At 32.0% G+C, this 27177-nt stretch overlaps 4 protein-coding genes across 58 annotated transcripts in view; 2 read left to right on the plus strand and 2 right to left on the minus strand.

Moving 5' to 3' along the window:
- Dscam1 (Down syndrome cell adhesion molecule 1) overlaps window positions 1–11759 on the minus strand; it is a 69853-nt gene extending 58094 nt beyond the window's left edge. For 31 of the 50 annotated variants that reach the window (XM_085482319.1, XM_085482316.1, XM_085482312.1 and 28 more), the window contains exons 1-4: window positions 11628–11758; window positions 8877–9018; window positions 4552–4733; window positions 4018–4156 (exon numbers count right to left, since the gene is read on the minus strand). In XM_085482319.1, the coding sequence (XP_085338445.1) occupies window positions 4018–4156; window positions 4552–4733; window positions 8877–8967 (412 nt within the window). In that variant the 5' untranslated portion in view covers window positions 8968–9018; window positions 11628–11758. Of the gene's footprint in view, window positions 1–18; window positions 181–867; window positions 1030–2422; window positions 2585–4017; window positions 4157–4551; window positions 4734–8876; window positions 9019–11627 lie in introns of all 50 variants that reach the window. The other 19 variants (XM_085482347.1, XM_085482343.1, XM_085482344.1 and 16 more) reach the window with 6 other exon arrangements.
- A 1623-nt stretch (window positions 11760–13382) lies between these two features.
- Dpm1 (Dolichyl-phosphate mannosyltransferase subunit 1) lies at window positions 13383–14624 on the plus strand. Its single transcript, XM_029319913.2, has 4 exons — window positions 13383–13585; window positions 13708–13918; window positions 14001–14191; window positions 14278–14624. The coding sequence occupies exons 1-4, from the start codon at window positions 13446–13448 to the stop codon at window positions 14495–14497; spliced, it is 762 nt and encodes a 253-aa protein (XP_029175746.1). The 5' UTR covers window positions 13383–13445; the 3' UTR covers window positions 14498–14624.
- A 573-nt stretch (window positions 14625–15197) lies between these two features.
- Nsun2 (tRNA (cytosine(34)-C(5))-methyltransferase Nsun2) lies at window positions 15198–26861 on the minus strand. 5 transcript variants are annotated; one of them, XR_014924607.1, is made up of 15 exons: window positions 26630–26861; window positions 25772–26254; window positions 25610–25694; window positions 25357–25519; window positions 25172–25279; window positions 24896–25083; window positions 24651–24795; window positions 24139–24549; window positions 23687–24054; window positions 23445–23612; window positions 23199–23355; window positions 18460–18630; window positions 17535–17729; window positions 16896–16986; window positions 15198–16278 (listed from the first exon to the last, which is right to left on the minus strand). XR_014924607.1 is itself a non-coding variant. In XM_029319746.2 (11 exons), the coding sequence occupies exons 1-11, from the start codon at window positions 26693–26695 to the stop codon at window positions 23279–23281; spliced, it is 2262 nt and encodes a 753-aa protein (XP_029175579.1). In that variant the 5' UTR covers window positions 26696–26861; the 3' UTR covers window positions 22795–23278. The 5 variants fall into 5 exon arrangements, 1 of the variants encoding a protein (XP_029175579.1); XR_014924606.1 differs by lacking the exons at window positions 16896–16986; window positions 17535–17729; XR_014924608.1 differs by lacking the exons at window positions 15198–16278; window positions 17535–17729 and having other exon boundaries at window positions 16886–16986.
- Window positions 15941–25543, plus strand: LOC114944036 (centrosomal protein of 104 kDa). 2 transcript variants are annotated; one of them, XM_029319744.2, is made up of 15 exons: window positions 15941–16233; window positions 17544–17708; window positions 18395–18606; window positions 18784–19182; window positions 19261–19468; window positions 19560–19707; window positions 19786–19915; window positions 19992–20218; window positions 20301–20570; window positions 20747–20978; window positions 21041–21222; window positions 21302–21447; window positions 21629–21730; window positions 21849–21974; window positions 22309–25543. In XM_029319744.2, the coding sequence occupies exons 1-15, from the start codon at window positions 16194–16196 to the stop codon at window positions 22377–22379; spliced, it is 2658 nt and encodes an 885-aa protein (XP_029175577.1). In that variant the 5' UTR covers window positions 15941–16193; the 3' UTR covers window positions 22380–25543. The 2 variants fall into 2 exon arrangements, with proteins under 2 accessions (XP_029175577.1, XP_029175578.1); XM_029319745.2 differs by having other exon boundaries at window positions 20765–20978.
- Window positions 26862–27177: the final 316 nt, after the last annotated feature.

Here is a 27177-nt window from a genome sequence, read left to right on the forward strand (position 1 = left end):
CGGAAACATGTGCTATACCATAATCAGTAGATGATTTGAAGGTTGAGCCGTCGCTTCCCACCCACGATTCGACCGATACAAATTCGGCGACGAAGCTCGGTATGGTGCATTTCAAAATAGCCGCATTTCCACGTATTACATACTCCGATACAACTTCCGCCTCGTAATATTGAGTCACGACTGCGAAAGATAATGGCAAAGATAATATTATAATGGCGCATTGTGTAACTATATCGCGCATCGCACACTTCCTAACATCGCATCGAGTTGCGTTGTCGGCGTGCTTAATCGAGGAGAATCAATTTTCTCGGCTCGAGACGCTGCAACATTCTTCAATAATTATGATGCGCAAGTCATTGTAGAGTCAGTAAGACAATATCTTGTTATGCGCGTTGATTTAATCATTTCGTAAAAATGAACCGAATTTCTCCGAAGGAAATTAGGCGATCAAAGAGATCGCAATCTATTGTAGCCTAACACCTAACATTATACAATTTGATGCTCCACTGTGCTATGTAATTGCGCAAACTGGTTCTTAGGTAATAAATAGAGGACTCGCGGATTTAGAGTACCTAAGAAATTACAGCAGTTACATATAGCGTCCTTAAATAAAACGTTAAACACTCTAATACGTGTAGAAGCTTTCCAATCACATTAAAATATCAAGATAGAAATAATAAATTTAATATGTCTCAAGTTGTTTCCTTTCACCTGAACTTCTAATCAATTCAAATGAAATATCGAGATTCGCGACAAAGAAAAATCTGTTACGTAGAAAACGTTATCGACGACGTTGACTAATTTATCATTCGCTGCCCACGCGTGTTTCGACTTCCCTAAATATCCTAAAAATCTCGGATTGTATACCATTGCTCTGATCCGGATCGAAAGAGTTCCCCTGATCGTCCTGCCAACCAACGACTTGAACGAACTCCGCGACAAAACTTGGTATACTGCACTTGAGAATGGCCGCGTTGCCGCGTATTACGTATTCATTGTTGACTTCGGACTGATAATACTGATGCACCACTGCAATGAACGGGCGAAATAATCTGTGCGTGCTCGTTTCTGCCGTTTTGCGCGATAAGCGTCCACTTGTGTGTCCATTTTAGTTTCCAATGATTGCAAATGCACATTTATCAAAATATTCCTTTTTTCTATTTTATGACGACTCTGCTTGAAACTGCTCGATTAAAAATGTAATTTTTCAATGCAAAGATATATATGTATATCGATGACAGATGATACTTTTAATACGCGCGCGCGCAAGAAATTAATTTTTCATTCAAACCGAATGAAACGACGTTGACGACAGCTTTGGGTGATACATTTTGCCATCTTTTTGCGAGCAGAATAGTCCGCGTTGTCGCATCTTATATTGCAGTCGCCGACAACCGGGCGTCGTGAGGGTATAGGATCGATTGATGTTCAACCCCGATACATTTACGCTTATATTGATCAATATAGCGTTTCAGAAAATTGAACTGCCTGCATTACAATGGCCTTAAGTGACATACTAAAATGCTTTATAATTTTATAAGTAATTAATTAATAAATGCACGTATATATGTTGTAGTGAAAAATTAATTTATAAGATATTTTACTATAAAAATATTTATTTATATTATTATTATTATAACAAAACTAAATTAAATTTTAGCATTATGCTATATATACTATCGATTCCCTAAATGACGAGACTAAAGTAAATATTATTTAAATTTAAACAAACTGATGCATTTAAAACAGATGTCGCGCCAGAAACAAATATTCGTGTGGTTTAATAGGAAAACAAGAGAGATAGCAGACACATCGATCAAATATCCGATTGTTTCTGGTAACGCGTTAGATATATCGAATTGGGAATAACTTTAACGAGACGAATGACGATGCTTGCGTTTGTACGTGTTGACCGTGGAAGTGGAAAGTGAGCGACCCATATACTTTCGCGTTCCAAATGGGTTTGCATTTCGCCACCGTGGCAATTGAGATCAATATATGAGAAGCGGCCGAGTCACACGGATGGTGTCAGTTATTTAACCGAACGACACGATGCATTTGTGGCCTCGAAGTGGAACATACGAGCGAATAATGACATTATTTCTTAATTGCCTCTGTGATGAGCGTAAATCAATTGAAATAATGTCGATATAATTCCAACGACATTGCAATAATTTTATTATATTTTTCTTTTTTTTCAAAAATGCACTTTTAAATCATGTCTGTGCAAGGCTTTTATATTATTATAGAATTTTCTACCTTTTAAAAATTACGATTATAAAATCATAATGAATCGTAATAGCTGTTCAAATTCATGTCATGAATCATTTTGTCCCTTCAAAGATGCAACAACGAAATTTTCTGCCCGCAAAAATATAAGGAGATCGATTTGAGTTCACTGATTGAATGCATCAAATGATACCAAAGTCATCGCCAGGTACGAATTCCTCTCCCTGATCTGTGTGCCAGGATAGAACTTTGACGAAATCGGCGACGAAAGAGGGAACGACACACTTCAAAATGGCACTGTTCCCACGAATCGCGTATTCCTTATTGACATCAGTGTCATAATACTGCGCCACCACTATAATTTTACAGAAAATAACGTTCACAATGTGTCGAACACGTGTTTCGCTCCAGCCTCAATAAAAGTCTACAAGAATCTCCCAAATATATTTTTTGAAGCAAATATTTTTTTCAAAATTCAATCTAATTACTATAGAAATATTATTAAAAAAATTTGTTCTCTCTCTTTTTTTATTATATTTATAATTACAATATATATATTTAACTCTTAATATTATTAAATAAATAACTAGTTGCTAAATAATTGTTATTATACTCTCATCAAGAAATATAATTTAAATAAAACGTATCACTCTGCAAATAATATTTTTATATCATATATATTATATATAATACATATATAAATTATATATGTTATTGTATATACATTTTATTTTTAATTAATAAGAGACATAGATGTTACTGAAAACTGTGTTGGTCGATAAGCCGACGTGACGTCAGATCTAATGACATCACTGCATGTGATTCACTGCATATGAAGAAGTATTTTCAATTTCGCAAGAAATGTAATGAGATCACGTAGAAATGTGATTACATCGGTCGTAAAAAGTAATTTCCTGATTACTTGCAAACAAATTGAAACTGGAGAACGAATCTAACATTCGCATAAACGGCGGCGGCAGAGATTGTAAGATGTTTAAAAGAGCAATACAATGTAGCATTTTGATCGAATATTATTAATCGAATTATATGATTATTTGATAGACAATGTCTTTTAAAAATTAAAGTTCTTCCAAAAAATAACGTCGAATAAACGTGGAAGAAACATACGATAAAATATGTCACGATTAGCCAGCTAATAATCAGCTAATAGCCAGCTTAGCTGAAAATAATACCTTTTAAATTTTCCTATGTTTAGCCATCTTATATTCCTACCATATTACTCTAACTTTAAATATTATCATTATTTTCAAATAAGAAATTGATAAAAACAATTTCTAACATTTAGAATTACTATAAACTTGAATTTAAATTAAATTTGAAAATTTAATACAAATTTGCTTTTTAGGATTCTATTTACTTATTTCTAAAGATTTTGAATAGCGATTGATTAAAAATTGCTAAAAAAACAATTTAATTTTACCATATAAAATATTTTCACACATATAATACCATTGACCTTAATTTTAATAACAGTTATCAAATTGCATTCAATTTTAAAAATTCAACAAATTGTTTCTATCTTTTTTCACATTTTTAATTGCAGATTTAATTATCTGCGCATACACATGTATTTTAATATGAAATATAAAGAAAGTAAATCTTTTTCTCTCAGAAATTAATTGTATATATATATATATATATAATTTGTCAGATAATTTATTAAAATTAAAATTAGAATTACTACGCTTTTCTGGAACATTTGCTATAAATTATTGTAGATGGCTAAACGATAATTATTTAATAAATAAATATTAAAATGACACTCACCAGCTCGCACGTTGACATCGCGGCTGTGTACCGAACCTGCGGGGGAACGTGCCAAACAGCTGTAGACCTGAGCATGAACTTCCTGACGATAATCCTCAGCGCGGAAAGGAGGGAATACCAAATTTCCGTTTGGCAAAACCTACGAGGGGGACCAATAATCATATAATAGTCTAAACTCATTCATGTAGTAAAATCGGAAATAATTAACGCGTTTTTCATGATCGCGTGAATGAATGTAGAAAGGCACGAGTGTTTAATGATTTCATTCACACAATACAGAAAAATATTTGATATTAAAATGGCTAGTTAGCGACTATTTAAAAGAAATTCATCATCCTACATGTAAAAAAGTTTACTTTTAATTATTAAAAAGCCTACTTTTTAATTGAAAATATCCATTGCTAACATTAATCAGAAGTTTAACAAATGGAACATAATTTAATTTAAAATTGATCGTAAATAAAATTTAATTTTGGAGATTATACTACTGTATTTTCAAACAAAGAAAATAAGTCAAAAACTTGATATAATCACCTGTCTCAGCCCAGGAACATCTCCTACAGCAGTTCCATCAGAGCGAACCCAGATGATATCCGGTTGAGGGTTTCCTCTTGCCTGACATTCGACAACGGCTCCAGTTCCGTTTGAGAAATCGACTCGATTTGGGGGTTCCTTGACAAACACCGGTCCCATGGATACATCTTCAGCCGAAACAACTGCAAACAGAATGTAAATATTTCCATCAATTTTATGCAGAATTTTGGAAAGATTATAAATTTCAATCTATTAAATTTAAAAAGATTTCTGTAATTATAATATTTCCAAGATAATTATCTTGGATTTTTTTAAATGTCGCTTGTTTTATTAATTTTTCAAATAATACATAATTTTAAAGATGACATGCCAAGACTTTAAATAATGTTTCTAAATATAATAATGATCAATTTAGATCAAAAGTTATAGTGCTTTAGCAATAAAGAGGAAATGCTCTGTAAACAGAACAAAATATGAGAAACACTTAATAACTTGTGAGAATTTTAGTGGAAGTCAATTAATTTAAAGCATCGCAAACGATGAGACCTTTTGTCTCGTGTCTTCGAGTTTCGCTTATCATCCATTTCAACCAGGATATGCGACACCCACATTCAATTGGCGCGTTGCCAATTGCAGCAAACAACAGGTTGTCGGACCTGTTATTGAATAATATGCGATCAACGTCACGAGAGCATAAGGGAGACGACAATGCGTGATTCCTTTTCCGTCATAAAGAGTTGCGCCCTTGGTTTTTGCTAGTATCATCGATAGCAACAATATTTCCGTCAATAGAAAATTATGTATTGACACACATTTATTGTAAACTTATTGCAAATGCATAAACCCTACACATTATATTTAATAAAAAAGAATGTTGTAATATTATGAACTATAGGAAATAATTTTTAAAATAATTGTGCAATTTTATTTGTAATTTCAATATAACATAAAAATAATGGTATTTTTTATTTATCTAATTAGGATTTTTGTGGTTTATCTCAGAGAAAAAATTTCTCACGATCTTTATTTCTTTATCTATAAAAATAATTAACTGCAACATCTTTGCAACAAGTTGTAGCGAATGTAAATAAGTAATTATTAGTCATGCAAGTCGCTCGTTTTGTTGTTCAAAATTTATACAGTTTACCGTGCTACTTTCCTCCCATATAACCACCTACTGATTCACCTACGACGACGGCTGCAATAAAGCGAGAGCAAATAAAACCTGCAGCATAAAATCAAGTCACGAAGAACCGGTTGGGCGAAGCGTGCGCCGTTGAAGTGAAAGACGAGAAACATACACAGGTATAAGGAACAGGTGTTCAGAATTTTTGTACATCTACGCTATCTCTGTTACTCAAACTTCAGCTCGCAATTTTATCGTTTTTGTCCTTATCTCGCGCTTTCTACGTTTGCATGCGATCCATTTCATTTGCAATTCATGCCAATTGTAACTTTCCTTGAGTAGAGTTGCATTCAATTGTAACAGATAGATTAAATAGAATACGGAAATGAATAAAGTATCACACGTTTTTTACTACTTTTCATGAAAGATATATAAGTATAGCTTATATTTTTATTTTTTCTTTTGGATCGAATATTTTTTCTTTTTTTTTGTCTTAAGTATCTTTATGTTAAGCTAGACGACATTTAAACGTTATAATAGCATCAGGTACCAAAAGTGTCAAAAGGATTAAATTAATATTATAATGATTAATTGCTTACAAGACGTTTCAATGGTCATTTTAAATTTATAATCCAAGGATTGCGTTATTCATGCGACACAAACACGGAGTGATAATAGCTCACAGTATTATTGTGGCTATATCGTAGTACACGTTGTATATGGACGGATATCGGTCGCAAAAGTATATTGTAAAAATTTTTTCTTAGATTGAACTCTTATGCATCTCCGATGAAAGACGAGATTCTTCTCGGTCGACAACCGCTCTGTAATCTATATATAGAGATAGCTTTGAAACGTCCGGACACGCTGCATCGAATATATTTCCAGCACGCACACATGCGCACGTGCGACTCACGTGTGTATTCATACTTATTCGCGCCTGTATGTGTCGAAGTGTAAGACACTGTGACATGCATAATAATGAGAAATATTTCGAAATCATAAAGTCGTTTGAGCAATCTTTTGATGGAACTTTTGCTTTGATTTTTATTAGTCTAAAATTTCTTATATATAGAGACATAAAAAAAATAATTTTTAATAGATTCGTATATATTTATTTTTGCTCAAATTTTGTTATTATGATCTGTTATAATTAATTATTTTTAATCGGATGAAAATGCTAGAAAAACAAATATAATTAAATTTAAATTTAATTTAATCAATTCAAATGCAATTTAATTAATACAATTTAATTTAATTAATATAAATTTAATTCTCATAAATTTAGTTTTCATGTGTTTTCTTACATATATTTTCTAATTTTTCGTCAAAAAATTTTAAAATAAAAGATACTGCGTTTTTGCTACATAATTATTAAAATTATAATATTTTATTAACACTTCATTGATAATTGCGAAGGTGGACATAATATTTTCGCGTAGGCAGATAAAGTCTGAAGAAATTCTTATAAAACTCAGACTCTTCGGATCTTATACGGCTTCTATTACTGCGTCTATTTCTAAGACTTCCTGTTAGATACCAAAATAACAAATGTTTCTTTAAGCATGGTTTCTTCTGGTCCGAATAGATAATGCAGCTGATTTTCAATACAATGATTATTAAAATTTAACAAATAATGTTATATTAAAATCTACTTATTAATGTGTATATAATATAGTCTGACAGTCAAATTTTTTATTATGACTTATATTTATAATCAGCATCTCATTCGGTTGTATCAAAATTTAAAATCTTTTACATATGTTTGATTTTATTAATTTTGTTTTTTATTTAAAGGAAAACAATAATTTAAAATAGGATTACTACAATTTTTAAATAATTAATTTCTTATTGTTGTTTTTATTCTTCGTGATTCACTATCGTCTGTGCTGCTGCTTTTTTTAACATAATTATTTGAATTTTATTTTGCATTGCAGATATTTTCAAAAAAACATGTTAAAAAATTATTTAAATTTTATTTATATTCTTTTTTATTGAGTGTAAAAGCAAACAATAAGATTGACATTTCAAAAATATAATTATAAAATTGTCTTAGATTACCGCGAGTTTTTAAAAAAATTATTTTAGGATTGTTGTTCTTCTTTGTGATCTACTATAACGGTCCGCGCTGCTGCTTTTTTTAACATGATCTCACATCCGCGTATTTTGAACCTAACAGGCGGTTAGTTGGGACCGTGAAAGGTCCTGAGTATAGGTACGAGCGAATCACGAGGCGCAGCTGCCGGCGGGAAGACTAAGATGAAGGGGATGAGGAGATCAAGGGAAAGGAACAGCTGCTGTTCTCAGAATGCAGGCTCACATCATGCTTTGGAGAGAACTGCATTCGATCGCGAATGTTCGCCACCAGGTGAATCAGTCTATTAAGCGAATCCTTATTCATACTTTAACAGAGAATTTTACCTATTTGATGAAATGTAGGTGGCATCTATATTTTGAATATTCGCGAATTTGTTAATCGATCGATTGGCAAATTTAAAAAAAGATTATAAATATTTATAATCTTGAGCTCTCATCAAACAAAATTAATAAAATCAAACATATATGTAAAAAAATTCAAAATTTCAAAAATAATAATTTTTTATCTTTTTTCAACGTGTCTTTTGGAAATTACCTGCAATGCAAATTCAAATATATGTGTGCGATATATGTATATATATACCTCTATATGCACATGTGTGTGTATATGTGGTAGTGGGAAATTAATATTATTAATTTATAAATTTTTTTGTTAAAGACTAAATGTTTTCTATTATATAATTTTCCTAATAATAAAGAACATTTAGAGATATAATATCATGTACTAAGCACGCGTATTATGGAGAACGGAGCGTCAGCTGACAAAGCAGTTTGATACGCTGAGATGCATGTTTTACAAGATGCTGTAGTGATATATTCAAATGTATGTTAAATAGATAACTTATACATAAGAAACAACTCTGAAGCATGTCAGAAATCGCGGTAATATTCAATGTGCGACTTATGCACTTGTTTAAAACTCGTATAGCTTTGTGAAAATTTTATGTACAAAAGTCATGGCCTGTCTTTCTCGTATAAGCATTTTTTTCGTTCTTTGATGCAAGTCGCACGACCGACATCCATCAATGTTTCTCGGTAATTATTGCCAAGTCACGCTAAGAATTCAGTGTGAATAAGATCTTTTAATTCAATGTTGACTCACCAGTTGTCAATGCCAGGACAGCAGTTAACAGAAACATTGCGATGATGTTGACGGGTATCTTATACCCTCCGCCTGGATGTTCTCGCCACATCCTTATCTCGTTTCTTCCGAGAGCACTCTTCTCTCTTTTTACGATTTTCACCTGATTTCACAGAAAATCACACTGATTGAACAATATGTTCATTGACAATCGCCGATAGTTTGCCTCGATGGTATTTTATTCTAATAAAAAAATTTTTTTAAAATATTTATTATATTTAATTATTAAACTATATAAAACGCTAAAATTTGACAGATAAATTTACGGCTAAAAAATTTCTATTTAATTTCACGTGTTGTTTGGTTGATAACTATTACAGACACTATCGCTTTCAACGCGTGCGACATTTAAACATGTATTAAAGAACTCACGTAGGCTAATCTTTACGACTTCCAAAGTGTCGTGTAATCGGTCGTTCTTTGTGTGCTTGTAGAAACCATAATCATATGATTTGAAAGAATAACAAGATTTATATTTCAAAACTAACTAATTATTATTTAACAATTTTTCTATTCTATCAAAAAATTTGTCTGATATATTAATAAATTTTGATTTTAGATGTCTGTGAATTCTCCCTTGTGTCAATCACGTGGCAAAAATTACATGTTTAAAAGGAAAGAAAATAATTTGTTAGTGTGTATGAATCGTGTGTACTTAAATGATTAAAAAACTTGATTATGATTAAATAACTTGTTACTGTGCGTAATTAAATGATAAAAAATTGAAGAGCTTCTTTTATCTAATCTTTTATCTAACTAGTTATCTAATCTTTATTATCACCTATTCTTTCAAGAGTTTTCAAAAAATGTTATTCTGGACTAATCTCGTTAACAATATCGTAATCTTTTTCTAATTGCACATTATAATTCAAAATAAAATTGAAATAAATTTCAATAATTAAAAATAATGTCTAATATAAAGAATCGCGAAATATATTTTCTACAACTTGCTCTCTCCGCAATAATGACGCTTCGTAAGAACAGATAATGATTAAAAAAAGCGAAAGAAAAGCCAAGAGTCTCTTTGGCATCCGCTGATTCTGATTCTGACTTTAATTGCACTTTATAATTCAAAATAAAATTGAAATAAATTTCAATAATTAAAAATAATGTCTAATATAAAAAACCGCGAAATATATTTCCTACAACTTGCTCTCCCCGCAATAATGACGCTTCGTAAGAACAGATGGTGATTTAAAAAAGCGAAAGAAAAGCCAGGAGTCTGTTTGGCATCCGCTGATTCTGATTCTGACTTTAATTGCATTTTATAATTCAAAATAAAATTGAAATAAATTTCAATAATTAAAAATAATGTCTAATATAAAAAACCGCGAAATATATTTCCTACAACTTGCTCTCCCCGCAATAATGACGCTTCGTAAGAACAGATGGTGATTTAAAAAAGCGAAAGAAAAGCCAGGAGTCTATTTGGCGTTCGCTGATTCGCGATAATCTGTAGCAGAACGCGAAAGCGCTATCTCGTTGCGAAACGGAATAGAAATGCACGTGCTGAATCGCTGATAGCAAGGGTTACGGCTGAAGAAAATCGAGTAAGTGGAGAACAGGGGGGAAGGAGGTCGGGGAGGAAGCGATCGCGAGAGGGGATGAAAAGATATAGAAGGGAGAAGGGAGACAAAATGTGGCGGAGAGTTGAACGGCTCGTCACGGGGCTGCTCCCTCTCGGGGCGAGTTTATTGATCGCAGGGTGCGGAGCGGTTCAATCTACCCCTCGCGACGGTGTGCGCCATGCTGCCATCCGGAACTCGGAGCTAGCCACGGTGGTGCGTACGTGGATCCCCACTAAATTCGCACCACTTTCTCACGCGCCTCGTAAAGAATTCACAACAAAGCTCCAAATTATTGTTCGGCTTGATATGACAACCGGTATGTCTGTCGCGGAAATTCATCAAATCGCAAAATCGAAACATGACGCCAGCACCTACATATGTCATTGTCGTTACATCATGGAATTCGATGTACATGTAGCGGGCCACAAAATCGAGAATACAATTAAGGAAATTAATAACTAAAAATTTAAAAAAAAAAAAAACAGATCGGGATTCATTCATTATTCGGAAATAATATTTTGTTGCTCCGAAAAAAGACGAGTCGCATAAACTCGCTCTATAATGAACGGCTGATCTTCTCTGCGCGAAAAAATTGAGAACGATGAGAGAAAGAATTGGTTTCGTCGAAAGAATTTCCTGCTGCATTGAGATAAAAAATTTTACGACCATATGAGACGCAGAGGACCGGATAAAAAAGAATCCACGCAGACTCCCGCAGCTAAGTCTTTCAAGTGAGAAAACGATTAACATATACATGAAAACGCGTACGAAATATCATTGCCCTAAATCTTCTTAATTGAAAATTTATTTTTCTCGCAAATTGATCGACACAGAAATTATTCTCAAAGATTACTCTCTTAATTAATGATCTCAAAAACGACCATCGAGGTTCAGCGACCATCGGCGATCGCGTCTTTCCAAATTCTCAGCATCCGAGCGAAGGCCAAGCAAGGAGGCATTTTAAATCATTCACAGATCGCACATACACACAGAACACAATCACTGCTGATATATTCCACCATATACACACGCAGACACACACCTACGAGCGATTTCGGAAAATCGGCTCGTTTCTTTTTGTCGCGCGCTTTATTTCGCCTCGAGAATCGGCGGGAAAAATTTTGCGCGACGCTGATTTACATACCGACACTATCGTAGATTCAAATTCGCAGATGCACAGATGCACGCCGATTATACACCGATCGGAGCGGAGAAACAAGCACTCCGACTCCGTGAACGACCGACCGTAGAGTGCGGCGTCGTTTGCTTCTGCTTCGGCGGCTGCTCCTCGGCTATCTCGAGGTTGACGATGGTGGGGACAGGCGGTGTGAACTCATGCTGTTCCGCGGACTGGAGGGTGCAGGGCCGTGTAGGCGGGATTGTTCAGAAAATTTTACCCTTTGTTGTAAAAAGAAAAAATTAGCATGGACTTCGGGATAAATATATAAGTTCGAGACTTCTTCTGCCTCTTTTTCACAAAAAATATGAAAATTTGAAATTTGAAACAATATTCTACGTGTAATGTATGTTTATTTCATTAAATGCTTACGTAAAATTTAAATAAATTATACAATGAATATAAAATAGACATGATCAAATAATTTTATTATTTATTTGATTGGATATCTTTTATTTATTTTTTTCTTTATTATTTTATTAAAAAATTAATGTAAAAAAGTTAATTATGTTTTTTTTTTTAAATATTTGTGGATATATTTATTATATATATGATAATTACATATTTGGATTATTCGCCTGAGACTAATTCATATAAAAGTTTATCCCCCAATTATTTTGCCCAGGGTGTCAAAAATTATTCATCCGGCACTATCGGTTAGTCGACCTTTGTCGCACGTAGCGGAAACGGCCAATGGACCAAATATATATGAAATATGTATATTTGTATGCGAATGTATGTGTGTATGTGTGTGAACATGTGCACGTAACCGCATCGTCGCGAATATGTGCGGAATACTTGCACATGCATATAATATACTTATTACGGCGATAATATTTATAAAGCTGAAAAAAATTCACAATAATAATAAAGTTAATGAGTTACACAAAGTATAAAAAAATAAAGATAAAAATAAATATATTAAAATATTACGTAATATGTATAAAATATAGATATTTCATTAAATGTCTTTTAGTCTATTTTTTTTTATTAAAACATCTCTATAAAAAACTTTTGTTATTTTTCTAAAGATTTGTTCAATATTATACTTTGATGAATCTATATAATTACATCCTAATTACGCGTTTGACTAGTACTTTTCATTATTCTGACTAACGATGAAGTATAAAATATATGTTATGCCATGTACAAAAAATCGCATCGTAAATATTTTATTTCAAACAGCTGTGTTCTTTTCGGTTTTTATTTATATTTTATTTGTAACACACATCGTGTTAAAATATGTTATGTATCTTCAGAAACAAGATGCATGCAGCTATCTTGTGCCAATTTCGCGCCATATTATTATAATATACATATTTATACTAATTACACCATGCATCATTCAACATTACTTATATTGATTACACTTGCTTAACAGCTTCAAAAATTGGATAAGATACATTTTTGTTTATAACTTTAACATATTATAATCCTAAACAATGAAAGTTCTTCAAAAGAATACATAAAAAAGTAAATAATACCTTGCACGCAGAGCAGCTTCTTCTCGCGAGAGTCACAAATTTGAAAATGAGTAAGATGTCGCTGCGATCGATACGCGCGCCTCAGAGTGTGTTCAGAAATGTTACTAATAAAGTGAAGTTTTTAACTGACCAATTAGGATAAAGAGAGCGTTACTCCTGATTGGTCAATTAGATGTTACTTGTCCAACGAGTATAATTTTCGAACGCAACTCTTACATGCTAAATCAGTGTGACCACCTGTTAAAAATTGCTTGCGTTGTAGCAGCAGTATTTTTAAAAAATAGTCGGCAAATGTGTGAAAATGGTAAATAAAGATCAGGTGAAAAGGGACACAAAAGAATTGTGCAAAAATGATAAGTATTCAATTCTACTTCCTACCTATAATGAAGTGGAGAATTTACCGATAATAATATGGCTTATTGTGAAATATATGGAAGAGAGGTAATTGCATAACCTTAAATCGATTAATAATACGATTAATAAAAAATAAATAGATAAGCATATAAATAAATTTAAAACCCAAAATAAATATAATTATTAAACGTTAATTTAAAATATTACAGCGAGCTCGCCTACGAAATAATCGTGATAGATGATGGTTCACCAGATGGTACTTTGGATATGGCTAAACAGCTGCAACGACTTTATGGAGAGGATAAAATAGTTTTAAAGCCCAGAGAGAAAAAATTGGGATTGGGAACTGCTTACGTGCATGGAATGAAATATGCAACAGGAAACTTTATTGTCATCATGGATTCTGATTTGTCCCATCATGTATGTCTTATATTGATAAATAATTAGAGCAAGATTTAGTATTGTTAAGCATATTTTTTTAAGAAAATCTTTATTTTTCCAGCCAAAATTTATTCCAAAAATGGTTGAATTGCAACGATATCTGGATTTAGATATAGTTAGTGGTACAAGATATAAACAAGGCGGTGGTGTTTACGGCTGGGATTTCAAGAGGAAGTTAGTCAGTAGAGGTGCAAATTTTCTAACTCAGATTTTGCTGAGACCTGGTGCAAGTGATTTGACTGGTAGTTTTAGGTAATGAACTTTCCATTGATTTACTTCTATTCTATTATGAAATATATAATGATTCTAATGTATTCCTTTTGATTTTCTAATTTCAGACTTTACAAAAAGGATGTACTGAAAAAGTTGGTATCATCTTGTATGTCTAAAGGATATGCATTCCAAATGGAAATGATAATTAAGGCTAGACAATTCAATTATACAATAGGAGAAGTTCCAATTACATTTGTTGACAGAGTCTATGGTCAATCTAAATTTGGTGGAACAGAAATTTTTCAATTTGCAAGGAATCTTTTATATCTTTTTGCTACTACGTGAAACTGAGCATTTTCTCTTAGGAATAAAAATAATTTTAATTTTTTAAATAATCTTTCCAGCTAAATATTTAGTTTAGTTTATACTAAGTAAGCGTCTAAATATGCAACTTATATGTATATATATATATATATATATATATATATATATATATATATATATAAAATATATGTTTCTCTATAGTTAATTGTATACATTAATATAATTATTAAAATATAATAATATAATATAATATAATATAATTATTAAAATATAATTATTGATATATTTTGTAATTATTAAAATATATTACTGAAGTAAAAAAAAACTATATTGTTGATTAAAACCTTTAGTAAATATCTGAATGATTTGATAATGAATTATTTGACTTATATGTACACGTTACTATATATATATATATAGGGTGTATACATGTAGGGTGATTCACGCGAATGTTTTCACGCAATTTATAATGAATGTTTTCACAGAAAAATAAAGCTGGAAAAAGGCACGTGCTTCTACACGTGGCCACTAACGCTAAAAAGGAGCGTGCGTACATAACGATTCTTGCGGGCTTGTCTACCCTCGCCGCACCCTCTGACGTCACGCAGCCTCCATTTATTGATCCATTACGAAATTACAGTCTATAGTTTGACTCGAGTAGAATGTAAGACGCGACTAGACTAGATCAACTAAGATAGACATTGATATATAGTAAACAAACTTTATAACACGGAACAGTTTTTATTGAAGTGTCAATTTGTCACAGGGATTCTCAAATTATTGCAACTTTCTCAATCAATTCGCATACACATCGCATTTAAATCTTGAAAAATTTTTAGATAGAAAAATTTTAATAAAAAATTAAAAATAAATTATTTCAAAATAATGTTCTCAAACTTCAAAATAAGTTTAAAAAAACCTATTTGTTAAATTAATTTTTATCCTTGAAGACAGGAATAAAGAAAAATTTATAATTTCTTTTTAAATCAAATATATTTACTTAGCGATGTTATTAAAAATGTAGACTAAAATAAATTCCACAGATCACTTACATTTCAATTAAGGATTTTAAACGATATATATATTTTTAGTTTCCGCGAGATCAAAAACGGCGACTTATTCTTAATTCGGAATTATTCCTCGCGAAAATGAAAATCATAAAAATAGGAAAGAGCAGAAAGCAATTCAATCGCAAAGTTAATCCTTGACCTTTCACGAAAGAAATGAAAACCTATTAAACTTTTAATTGTCGATTCTTTCATCCTCTGTTCTTGGAAAATAATATTCGTCAATCATACAGAAGCCTCTTATCTATTTATCATATAGCAATATTTATAGTATATTTGATTGCGTTATATTTAAACAATGTGTACGCATATATTTGCAAATACACGCATGCCTTAACTGGCCTTATCATAAGGAAAATCCCTTAAGCCGAGCAACAGAGACATACAGAGAGGGTGGTTTTACCTAGGTACGAAGCCAGTTCTATCGCAAGCTTCGCCGCGGCCGGATGTGCAAGTGGGGTGGTCTGCGCGCCGGGGCGAAACTTGCAAGCTCCCCCTTTATCGAGCTTGCAGATGGCTGTGCCTTTTCGATTTTGACGTGTCCCTCCGTGTTCCTCCCCGTTCGTTCATTTGCGCCTCTCGTGGTATAATATTTCTGTCGTTTAATTCATCGCTCGCTTTATCGTTCGTCACAATCAGCATCCCTCGACATGCCCAAGAAGGTCGGATTCAATGTCGTCCATGCCACGAGTAAGGCGGCCAGACTCAGAATTGCGACATAAACCATGTATTAACCTAGGAGAATTGGAAAAAGACTGAATATTACAAGGAGCTAAATTCCACAGATTCAACTTGCAACAGATGGATATAAGTGGATATAATAGTTTCATCCAAAAATTGCTGTTTCGCTATTTTTATATCCCAGATAGTGCAGTAGTTATATTATAAATGAAATAGTGTGATTCGCGATTGTGCGTGATCCCATAAAAATTAGTTAAAGTTAGCTAGAATATTTAATTAATATTTACAGGAACAATTATAAACAAAATTATAGAATTTTTCAAGCTTTCTCCTCGTTATGTTCTGAAATTCACCCTCTACGGCTTGGGTCGATATAATATTCAGCGCTTCAATTATTTTGGACACGATTTAACAGGGAAATATTTGCCAAAAGATCGCCACGTTTTAATGCTCATCTCTCATTATATATGTATTCGGATACATTGATTTTTTTCTATCGTGACAACTTGTAATTCTCTTAATTTGCGACGAAGCACGTGTCTCCGGTCTAATCGATGCAAACAATTGTTTTATTGTACTTCTAAATTAATTACAAAAATATATCAGTAATATTATATATTCGTAAATGCAAAATGGTCATAGAATAATTTTGCTGGACACATTCTACTTACATATGCAATCATAAATTGCACACGAAACTGCAATATCGCGTGACGATGTTGTGCTATTTTCCTCAAAAGATTTTTAAAGAATTTTGAAGTTCTAAAAAAAATAAAGCATATAAAATATCAATTCCTTTTTGTATAAAAAATTGTAAATTTTGAAAACGGGAAACACTTGAAAAAAATATCTAAACACTAAGTAACAATATATTTCCAACAACTAAGTATGTATTATTAATAATTAAGTAACGTGTAGTAAGAACTAGCTCAAGTAGGTATGCTCGATCGACATTTGGCTTTGGATTGACATTTTGATCGAATGCTTATAACTCTCGTTATTTGAACTATTATTATATCGTAGTATTATTAATCTTAGCAGCTTAATTATTTCGCTCTATTAAGCAAGATAATCAAGTTGCACTAGAGTAATTTTCTCATTGAATTTTAATCTCATGAGATTATTTTTTTGTTATTCAGTATATACGTCGTATAATATTTATATATAAGATATAAATTGATAAAAATATATTTACTTTAAAATTAAACTTAAAATAACAGAGAACATGCTCAGGAGTAATATGTATTATTTTCTTCATAGTATAGAAAGTTAAATAATTTTTTAGAATTTTAATTGTATTTTAAAATTACTTTTTTTAGGCGAGGAGGACAGGCACTCGTCATTAGAGCTTAATGTTCACGGGCCAACAGTAAGAGGTTGGCAAAGTGCAAGAAATTGCACGTATCCTCAGGAACTGATTTTACGTCTTCATGGACCCACAAAACTTACAAGGATACAGGTTCTGGCTCACCAATATCTCATACGTAAGTGTGCCTTTTAAAAAGCTATACAAAATGTTTATTCAACTATTCACATCTAGCTTTTGAAAAATAAGATATTTAAATAACAAATTTTTTATATTAATCTTTAATTAATAATTTCAAAATAAATTTTAAACATAAATTGAAAAAAACTTTTATATATACATAAATGCAGCTGACTCTGCAAATTTCTTGATAATATTTTAAGCAATTGAAAAATGTTAAAAAATTTTCAGAAAGAGAGAGAAAGAATTGATTATTTATTATTTCGATAGTTTAACAGTTACTTAAGATAAAATATTGCTAAATATTAATTTTATTAATAAAATGTCGGTAAATTGTGTTATAAGTATAATATGTAAATACTTATTGAAATAAACGTAACGTTAAAAAAACAGACTCTTTAGATACGATTTATAAGTTACTATTGTCTGTTAAAATGACATTCTAAAAAGCAATTTGCCGACAATGGAAATTGAATTAACGAGCCTACTGGCTCATAATTTCCTGAGGCTTCATCTCCTCCTCTTTCGTTCGCTTATTCCGAGTACCGCCGGAAATGAAACTGCAGAGGGAAGAGAGAATCATGTCAGTTTTCAATCTGAGATTACAACCGGATATAAATCTGTTCCGATAAAAATTATGGAAAATAATTGCCCCCCAAAATTACATGTTTATTTTAATTGTAGCTGAGAAGCTGGAAATCTGGACATCGAGGGAGGAAAATGCATCCGCTTCGACGGACTTCACTTACCTGGGCTACATTACGCTGTCCGATAATGCATCGACCCTTTACAAGAGCAGGGAGTTGAAAAGCGTGGCTCTTCCTGAGACGGAAGCATTGTCATTGAAGCTCAGGTTACACAAACCGCACAGTAATGCGCACAACACCTACTGTCAGGTACAAGCTTATTTTGACAGCTATCTGTAAAATAATATAAAAATATGATTCAGTAAAAAAAATGAATAAAATAAACTAAAATTAATTTAGAAGAATGATAAAAAACGTGCACAAAAATAAATTTATATTCTTCTTAATTCTTTACAATAAAAGGAGTAAAAATGACTTTTCTATTAGGTTGGTCTTATTGCTATAAATATACTTGGGGAACCCTACGATCAAGAACTAACTGGACAGGGAGATGCCCCATATAATCCACATTATACCTCGCCTTATGACGATCTAGCTTTTGAAATGTACGTCGATCGAGAAGTTGCCAAAATCATAAGGCAAATGGAAGCGAAAAAATTATTGGCGGTGGAAGAGGAGAGATTCGAATACGCTTCGAAATTGAAAGTGGCAATGGAAAACTTAAGAAAAGCAGGAGAACGACTGGGAAAGTATGAATTGGAAAAGAAGTATGCTATAGCTTTAGAAGACTATGACAAGGCCAAGGCTAAAAAGGCTCAAGCACAACAATATAGACAGCAGGTCTATCAATCATTGGAAATATACAACTTGCTCGAAGTTCACGGAGTAAGTAGAGTTCGTAACTTTTTCGAAACTTTTTACTAGCGAAAGTTCGGTGATAATAATGAAAGAAAAATGTTTTAGCCTGTAGACAAAAACAATTTGTCATCCGTGGAGGATGCAGAGCAGACATCGGCTGATATGTGCACTTCGAAAACGGCGGCATTGTCCGATGACATCACATCTCCTCCGAGATTAGTTATACCACCTAATCGCAATGGTGCCTTGTCACCTACTGGTCCTGCACATCAACCGCCCGTGTCGCCTTTACGTCAAAAAACTAATAGTCCTGGTATAATTAATTAAAAGATATATGAAATTCTCTCTATCTTTAAACATAATTTACATTTTTGGATGTATTTTTATATCTTTGAATTTCTCAGAGGTAACCGATAGTCCTACAAATGGTGTCCTTGAAAAGCAGAGCAACTGTAACAAGGGATCTCTTAGACGGAAAACTAAATCAGCGGGTCCGGCTCTTCGCTCAAGTTACGAGGCTTACGAAGAGAGAACCATTCCCGCTCTAAGACAGTAAGATAATATAACGTTGAAATATTGCGACGACACACAGATATAATATCTAATTTTTCATTTAAATATCTTTTTTAGCTCGCATACAAATGAATTCACGAGAGAATGTCATCTAGATAGCGCAGAGACGACTAAAGTTACCTCGAAACTTAACGACAGGGAGAAAAAACAAGCTGCATTGCCTATCGCGGTCTTCGGAATGGACATGGTAAGAGGAACATCATCAAAGCTTTTTTTCATAATTTCTAAATAGGCGAGTAATAATAATGATTGCGTGCACGCAGGTGGAGAAATTCTATTCGAAACAATTTACGGATAAGGAGGAAGGATTGATGCAATTAAAAGAAGAGCTGAAGTCGTTCGATCCAGCGGTGTCGAAGCATTCTCCGAATAAAACAGCCAGGGCGGCGATTTTACTGTTGCACAGAGCTCTTAGGGATAAGGTCTTCAGCGTGTATAGTTTGGCTGCGCAACTTATAAGAGTCTTCTTTGCTGAGTTCGCTGTGGACAGGTAAACTCTTGTTATTAGATGTCATTATTTCATGTGTATTATAATTAATTTCCAATTAATAATTTATTCATAATTTATCCAGAGTATCTTCGACTGAGATCGCCAGAAGCGTCGAACGTTTGCTGCCGGAACTCCTGACAAAGTCCGGGGATACTACCCCTAGGATACACAATATGGCAGTGCATACAATCCTCAGTATGGCAGACTGCAAATGTGTGCGAGAACTGCATATAATACCGGTGCATTTAACTAGGCCGGTCAACAGTAGCACACATCAAAGGCTAGCTCTCAGCAGACTAGAAATGGTGGAGCAACTGATACTGAGCCACGGCATCTCCACGGAGAAGCAAAGGTGATTCTGAACAAAATATACTCAAAACGTTCGAGCCTGCATGAGAATTACCTAATGTTTTGAGGAGTCTTGGACCTCTGTTGTCTCGAAGTAGTGTCTTTCTAACTTTAACTAGTCGATTCGCAGAGGTCCTTCCTCAAGATCATGTATCATTAAAATGCAATTACTCTGATAAGGTATTGTAACTGTTGTAGCGGGCTGACTTGTCGGACGTTATCCGAATTAGGTTCTTCCGGTTTGCATCATCCGGCCGAGGCGGTGCGAAAGGTCTCTGAGAGAATTCTTGTGTTGGTATACAAAGTCAATCCTAGACTAGTACGAAAGCAATTGCCACCTGATGATGATATAACTCGACGAAATTTGTTATATCGTCAACTTTTCCACGAATTTGATTTGATCGATCTTCAGGTAGGTCCGAATTGTTCAGATAAAATTGAGATTTCGAATTTATGTATGGAAATAAATTGCAGAGGAAAAAGGAAGCCGAATCCACCCATAAAGCAACAACGACGCCTACGCGAACTAAATCTACAGAAAACAATGTAGCTAATTTAACTAAATCACCCTCGAGGTCGAGTCCGGTCGTAAGTACCGGAAGTTCGACGAGTATCACGTCTCCGTCCGAGAATAGTATTGATCATAAAGGAGATAAGTACGTTCGATGCAAATTAAAATTTATACGTTATTTTCCAATAAATATATAATTTTTTGATGTCTGTTTCATTTATCAGAATGTGCATATTTTGCCTGTCGAAAGGCCAAGTCTATTCTGAAGAAGGTTTGAACATACATTATTGGAGGACTTGTCCAATGTTAACAAAGTGTGAAGCATGTAAGCAAGTCGTGGAAATTTCTTATTTAAATCTACATTTGTTAAGTAAGTACATGAGAATTCCATATGTTAAAGTGGTAGTAAATTTAATAATCGAAAATATTTTATAAACAACACGATTAATAATAAACGAATTGGCAACATTATTTATAATTCGCATTCATTATGGAATTATATGTATTAATATTATATGTAATAAAAATTTTATCAACTCTTTTTTTTACAGATGAATGCGATATGAGAAGTAATTACGTAAAATGCGAAATATGTAAACAGGCAGTTCATGAAAGTACATTTGAAAATCACAGACAAGACAAAAAATGCACAAGTATGTAAATGTGTACTCTCTTACTATTTCGATATTTTTTGGAATACTGGAAATCAATTTACAATTACAAATATTAGAACTCAAACATGATAGAAATTATTCTTGATTGTTGTTTTAGAACCTATAGAAGGATATGAACGCTGTCCTCTTTGTTTGGCTTTAGTCAACCAAAATAAATGGAGAGAACACCTCATGGGAGAACATCCGTGTATAAATAATCCACGAAGCAAGATTGGAAAAAGCTGTAAGTCTTGATGTACCTTGAACTTAAAAGATTCATTATTTATACCATTACTTATAATAATATATATAACTTATAACAGCTATTATTTATTGTATAATAAAATATCAGCCTATATTTTTATGACAAATATAAAAATTCCTTTCTCCAAGAATGTTTGTATTATATATATATATATATTTAAAAAATTTTATATTATTTTAGAAACTTTATACACATACATACATATATATATAAAATTTTTTAAATATAAAGAAATGATAATTGTATATAGATTAGAATAAAAAAATTGTTTTATAAAATTTTAATAAAATTCAAAACTATTATATAATTTCAGGTTCGAAATCACCATCTAACTCGCAAAGTCTCAGTGGCAAATTAACATCGCCAACGGGAAGAGATTACTAGCATCAAGAATCAATCTCGAACTTAGCAGAAGAATTCAAGTCTTAGAAAGACTTTTTATTTTATTTCTTTTTATAGTTTATATATATGTTATGAGCTGTTCAGCCTTTTTTATATTTGTATGTCTATATTTGAATAATTTGTATGGCAAAACCCGTCCTTTATTGATAGAGATTCATATTGAGAGATTTTAATTGTAAGTTAAAGATCCTTATATATTTAAAATTTTAGACGAAACGCTTATATCAAGCAAATTTACGAAAATATAACTCAATTAAAAATCAAGGCAAAAGAAACATTAGAAATTGTTGACAGATTCATTACTTCTCGCATCGTTATCGCATGATATTCATGGCATGTGCAGGGATGCATCAATTATTAAAGGTAGTGATATCAAATGTTATAAGAACATCAGTCATTTCGGAATTAATGATTCCTTCGCATCCGGCCATATTTATAAGAAAAAATTTGTACTATACATTATGGCAAGATGCATTAAATAGGGATAGAAAATGGAAAGCTGCTTATCATATGTAATTTCATAAAACAGTTATTTCATAGAAAATGAATACAGTATAAAGTAATCATTTTATCATCATTCCATTGTCGAAATTTCTATCCTACAAAATCATATTTTTTATTTAACTTATTTAACTTATTCATAACATAATTTATATTACATTATTCTAGTATCAACATTCAACTAAATCAAAGTAATATTTAAGTTAAATAAAAAATATAATTCAAATATTTTATTTAAATATAGCACACGGCAAAATGGACGCGTGTAAAATATTAAAAAAATTGGCAAGTTATAATTACATTGTAAAGAATTCATTTCCATCTCGACGTCATTGATTTTCTTCTATGTTATTATATACCACTTCCTATTACATTTTTCATTAATCTTCAGTTCCGACATCATTGTTGGCGTCCTCGACTAAAGCGGCTGCACGATTTTCCTTGAATTTGTTTTTCTCTGTAAAATTACAATATAAATAATTGTCTTCTTCCATGACAGTATAATACTGTTGTATTATACATATGTATTTAAATATCAAAGCATACCAAATTTAGAACAATCCGCGCCTAAAAGCCGTAAATAGTGAAATGCGTCGCAAGTAGGCACATAAGCTCTGAGAGACATTATTCCCCTCCATCCTACCAGTTGAAGATTTAACTGATTTATATTGTCAGTCTTTTCTTCTTTGTATAACAGTATACAACTTCCAGTTGCTTAAAAATTAAATATATTTTTCAGATATATATATTTGTATATTGCATAAAAGTAAAAAAAAAATTATATTTACCGAAATCTTTGAGACGTTCCTGAGTATCTGGATTTAATTTTATAATTTCAGGTGGTGTATGTGGATTATCACTTTGTAAAAGCATTATTAAATCTTCTTTCGAAATTTGAAGTTTTCTGTTATCACTTATGTAATGAACGATACTCTGTATCCCTTCTTGAGCAAGTCTAAAGGCGCATTTCATATTTTTATTGTCACATCGCACAAAAGTTTTAACGCCGGTATTAATCATTTTGACTTTATTTTCGTTAGATATCACTATGTCACGAATTGCCGGCGATGTAAAATAAATATTTTTTTTCTTTCCTTCGTGACATCTTACTAGCAAACATCGCGGATCCAATTCATCAGATATACCGTAAAAATCTCTGAAAACGTTATTATAATAAATATTATAATATTATATATAAAAAAATAATTATATTAATAAAAAAAGAAAAACTAGAACTCACTTAATAGACTGCCACACATCTTCCGTCGCATCCTTGAAGAAAACAAATGGATCTTCCCTATAGCCAACAATCCTTTTTCGTTTCCTTTGTAATTCTCGTGTTTTCTTTCCTTCTTCTAATATTCTTTTTCCACTTTCTGAAAATCCGTCACGTGAAGTTTCTTCTTTAGGAATGATTTTATCCTTGTTTTCTTCTTTAGAAATAGTTCCATCCTTGTTTTCTTCTTCAGGAATGATTCCATCCTTGTTTTCTTCTTTAGGAATGATTTCGTCCTCATTTTCATTATCATTTACATTCTGTATGTTTTGGTTTAATATATGAGCTTCACTTTCCCATGGCAGAGATTTTACTTTTTCCAATACAGCCACGAAAAAACCTCCAGTATCTTGATGATGTGGCAATATTCTCATACTGTATAATTAGCAAAATAAAGAATTGTAGTTTACAAATATGATATACAATTTTATTTTTATTTTAATTTCTATTAAATTTATCTGTTATTTGATATTTACCAACGTTCAAGATGAAATTTCGAAGCCTCGATCGCTTGTGGAGGAAACATTTTCGGTCGTACTTGTGTTTGCCATTGCTCTGGAACGTCGTCCCAAGTATTATAATATTGTAAATTTTTAGATGCTGGTTTCCAATGTGTGACACCTAAAATATATTATTATATTTATATACATAGTACATTTTGAAAGATTCAAAAATATTCTTTTTTACAAGAATTTTAAATAATGTTAATCTTGAAACTGACCAGGGTCGCATATCAATCCTGGTACCAAGTCTCTACAGTCAATTAATTGTACTGAGTCGCCAGTTTCACAAAGAAGTCTATGAAGTACTGCTTCATTTTCTATTGGATTTAACGAACATGTAGAATATACCATTCTACCTCCAACTGTTAGCAATTCCAAACCACGTTTTGCTATCCTATACTGGATTCTGTAAAAAAGTTGAGATTAATTCTATATTATTATTCAATATATATATATATATATATATATATATAATAGTAGATTAAGCTTGTTACCCATGGAGATTATTGCCATTAGCAGCACTCCATTTACACCATATATCTGGGTTTTTTCGCATAGTACCATCACCACTACATGGGACATCTGCAAGTATCCTATCAAATCTATCAAAAGAAAAATAGTTTATATCACAATTCTTAATGTACAGATATTTATTCATTATTGAATTTGTATTACTTACTTTAATGTGTCTTTTGTACCATCTGGATTAGTAATTATAAAGTTGGGCATAACAGATGAATCATGATTTGTAATAAGAATGTTTGGACTATTCAGTCTTTTAGCTTGGTGTACCAGCATGTAGCAGCGATTATTGTCAAGATCATTGGCTATTACAAAACCCTCTAAAATAAACATTTAAATATTTAGTATAATGTTTATCATTTACTTGTATATACAATACTGAATTTCTTTTAACAAAATTTATTAGCTACCTGGAGGAATATTTCCTTCATCTGCGTGTACCATTTCTATAAGTTGCACTGTCTTTGATCCTGGTGCTGCGCACATATCAAGAACCTACAGACAAAAGTAGCATATGTTATATATTCTATTCACCATCTTGTGAACAATTTCAATAACTTTGAAAAAAGTACCTTGTGCGAAGGCTTGACATCCAACACTAAAGGAGGAACCATACTAACTACTTCTTGTCTGCTGATGCTACCATTGTTAGTTTCAGCGATGAGAAAGTTATGTAACCTATAATAGGCTTCAGATCGTCTAATATCTTTCCTAGTTAATTGCAATTGCCATGCCAACTCCTCCGGATAAAAGGGTAGACTATGTAATATAGTTTTCACTTCATTCTTAACATCTTCCTTATCATCATCCAGATTTGCATTTAAAATTCCTTTAAAGAAATCACTTTTGATTATCTCCAATAAGGCTTTAGCTTCGGCTTTCGAACCAGTAATGCGAAAAGCAACTGGCAGATTGGTCCTCATAGTACTGATAAATGCGTCCCATTTATCCTCCGGAACTATTCCTTGTGTCTTGTAATAATTCTCAAAATCTTTGTTCTCTCTGATAATATCTGCATAACTTCTATGAGGAGTACTATCCCATTCTTCTTTTTTCTATAAAGATATATTAATTAAATACATCAATATGTGGCTTTAAATTTACATATTATGCTATCAAATGTTAAATCACATAAGCAAAGAATTAAAGCCGTTTTAAAATTATATATAAGCCTGTGTATATAAATTACATCATAATTTCTACAAAGATATTAATTATTAATTATATACATCAATATATGACTTAAAATTTGCATATTATTGCTATTGAATGTTAAATCACATACGAAAAGAATTAAAGCTGTTTTAAAATTATATAAGCTTGTATGTATATAAATTACATTATAACTTTTATACACACACAGAGTTTCATTTAAGCATAATTTCTTATTTTTTTATCATAGCTTTGCTACTAATGATTATTAACCATACTTTTTGTTTCTCGCGACGTTTTTCAGCGAAGTTCTTTTTCGGTTTATTTCTCCGACCTTTTCCCATTTTTCTTTTAAAAGACGTAGCTTTGATTAATAAGCACTAATAATTGTACAAATACAATTTTTGCCCGTATTAATTTATATGAAAACGCGAATAATCGTTTTACTAACTACACGTTCATCTCACACGTGGTAGGTTAGGGTTAGAGAGGAGAGAAGCGGCTTGGAAAGAGAAAGAGAGAGATAACGTCGCCGTTTTGGAAAGACAGACGGTTTACTTTTAGCGCGAAAGACAAATGAACATCAAGAAATTAAAATAAATACCACTGAGGAAGTGAAATTAACGAAATCGTTTGAATCATAATAAATTTTTTAGTATACACATATAATTTTACTAATTCCAAATATATAATATATATATATATATATATATATATATATATGTATGTATGTGATACATATAATTAACAAATCATTTTGTATATAAGCAAATTAATATAAACGCCTATTCAATTAAGAAATAATTGTACAACTATTGAGAGATCT

This window comes from Nylanderia fulva, unplaced genomic scaffold (assembly GCF_048542155.1).
Source record: "Nylanderia fulva isolate GAGA-0341 unplaced genomic scaffold, ASM4854215v1 Scaffold20, whole genome shotgun sequence".
Lineage (NCBI taxonomy): Eukaryota > Metazoa > Arthropoda > Insecta > Hymenoptera > Formicidae > Nylanderia > Nylanderia fulva.

Coding starts and splice junctions, on each gene's coding strand:
- Dpm1 (XM_029319913.2), top strand. CDS start 13,446: ATGGTAAATAAAGATCAGGTGAAAAGGGACACAAAAGAATTGTGCAAA. Junction 13,586..13,707: donor GTGAAATATATGGAAGAGAG/GTAATTGCATAA, acceptor AAAATATTACAG/CGAGCTCGCCTACGAAATAA. Junction 13,919..14,000: donor ATTCTGATTTGTCCCATCAT/GTATGTCTTATA, acceptor TTATTTTTCCAG/CCAAAATTTATTCCAAAAAT.
- Nsun2 (XM_029319746.2), bottom strand. CDS start 26,695: ATGGGAAAAGGTCGGAGAAATAAACCGAAAAAGAACTTCGCTGAAAAA. Junction 25,695..25,771: donor ATGTCAAGCCTTCGCACAAG/GTACTTTTTTCA, acceptor TTTTGTCTGTAG/GTTCTTGATATGTGCGCAGC. Junction 23,356..23,444: donor CGCGGATTGTTCTAAATTTG/GTATGCTTTGAT, acceptor GTAATTTTACAG/AGAAAAACAAATTCAAGGAA.
- LOC114944036 (XM_029319744.2), top strand. CDS start 16,194: ATGCCCAAGAAGGTCGGATTCAATGTCGTCCATGCCACGA. Junction 17,709..18,394: donor GGCTCACCAATATCTCATAC/GTAAGTGTGCCT, acceptor TTTTAATTGTAG/CTGAGAAGCTGGAAATCTGG. Junction 20,979..21,040: donor TTGATTTGATCGATCTTCAG/GTAGGTCCGAAT, acceptor AATAAATTGCAG/AGGAAAAAGGAAGCCGAATC.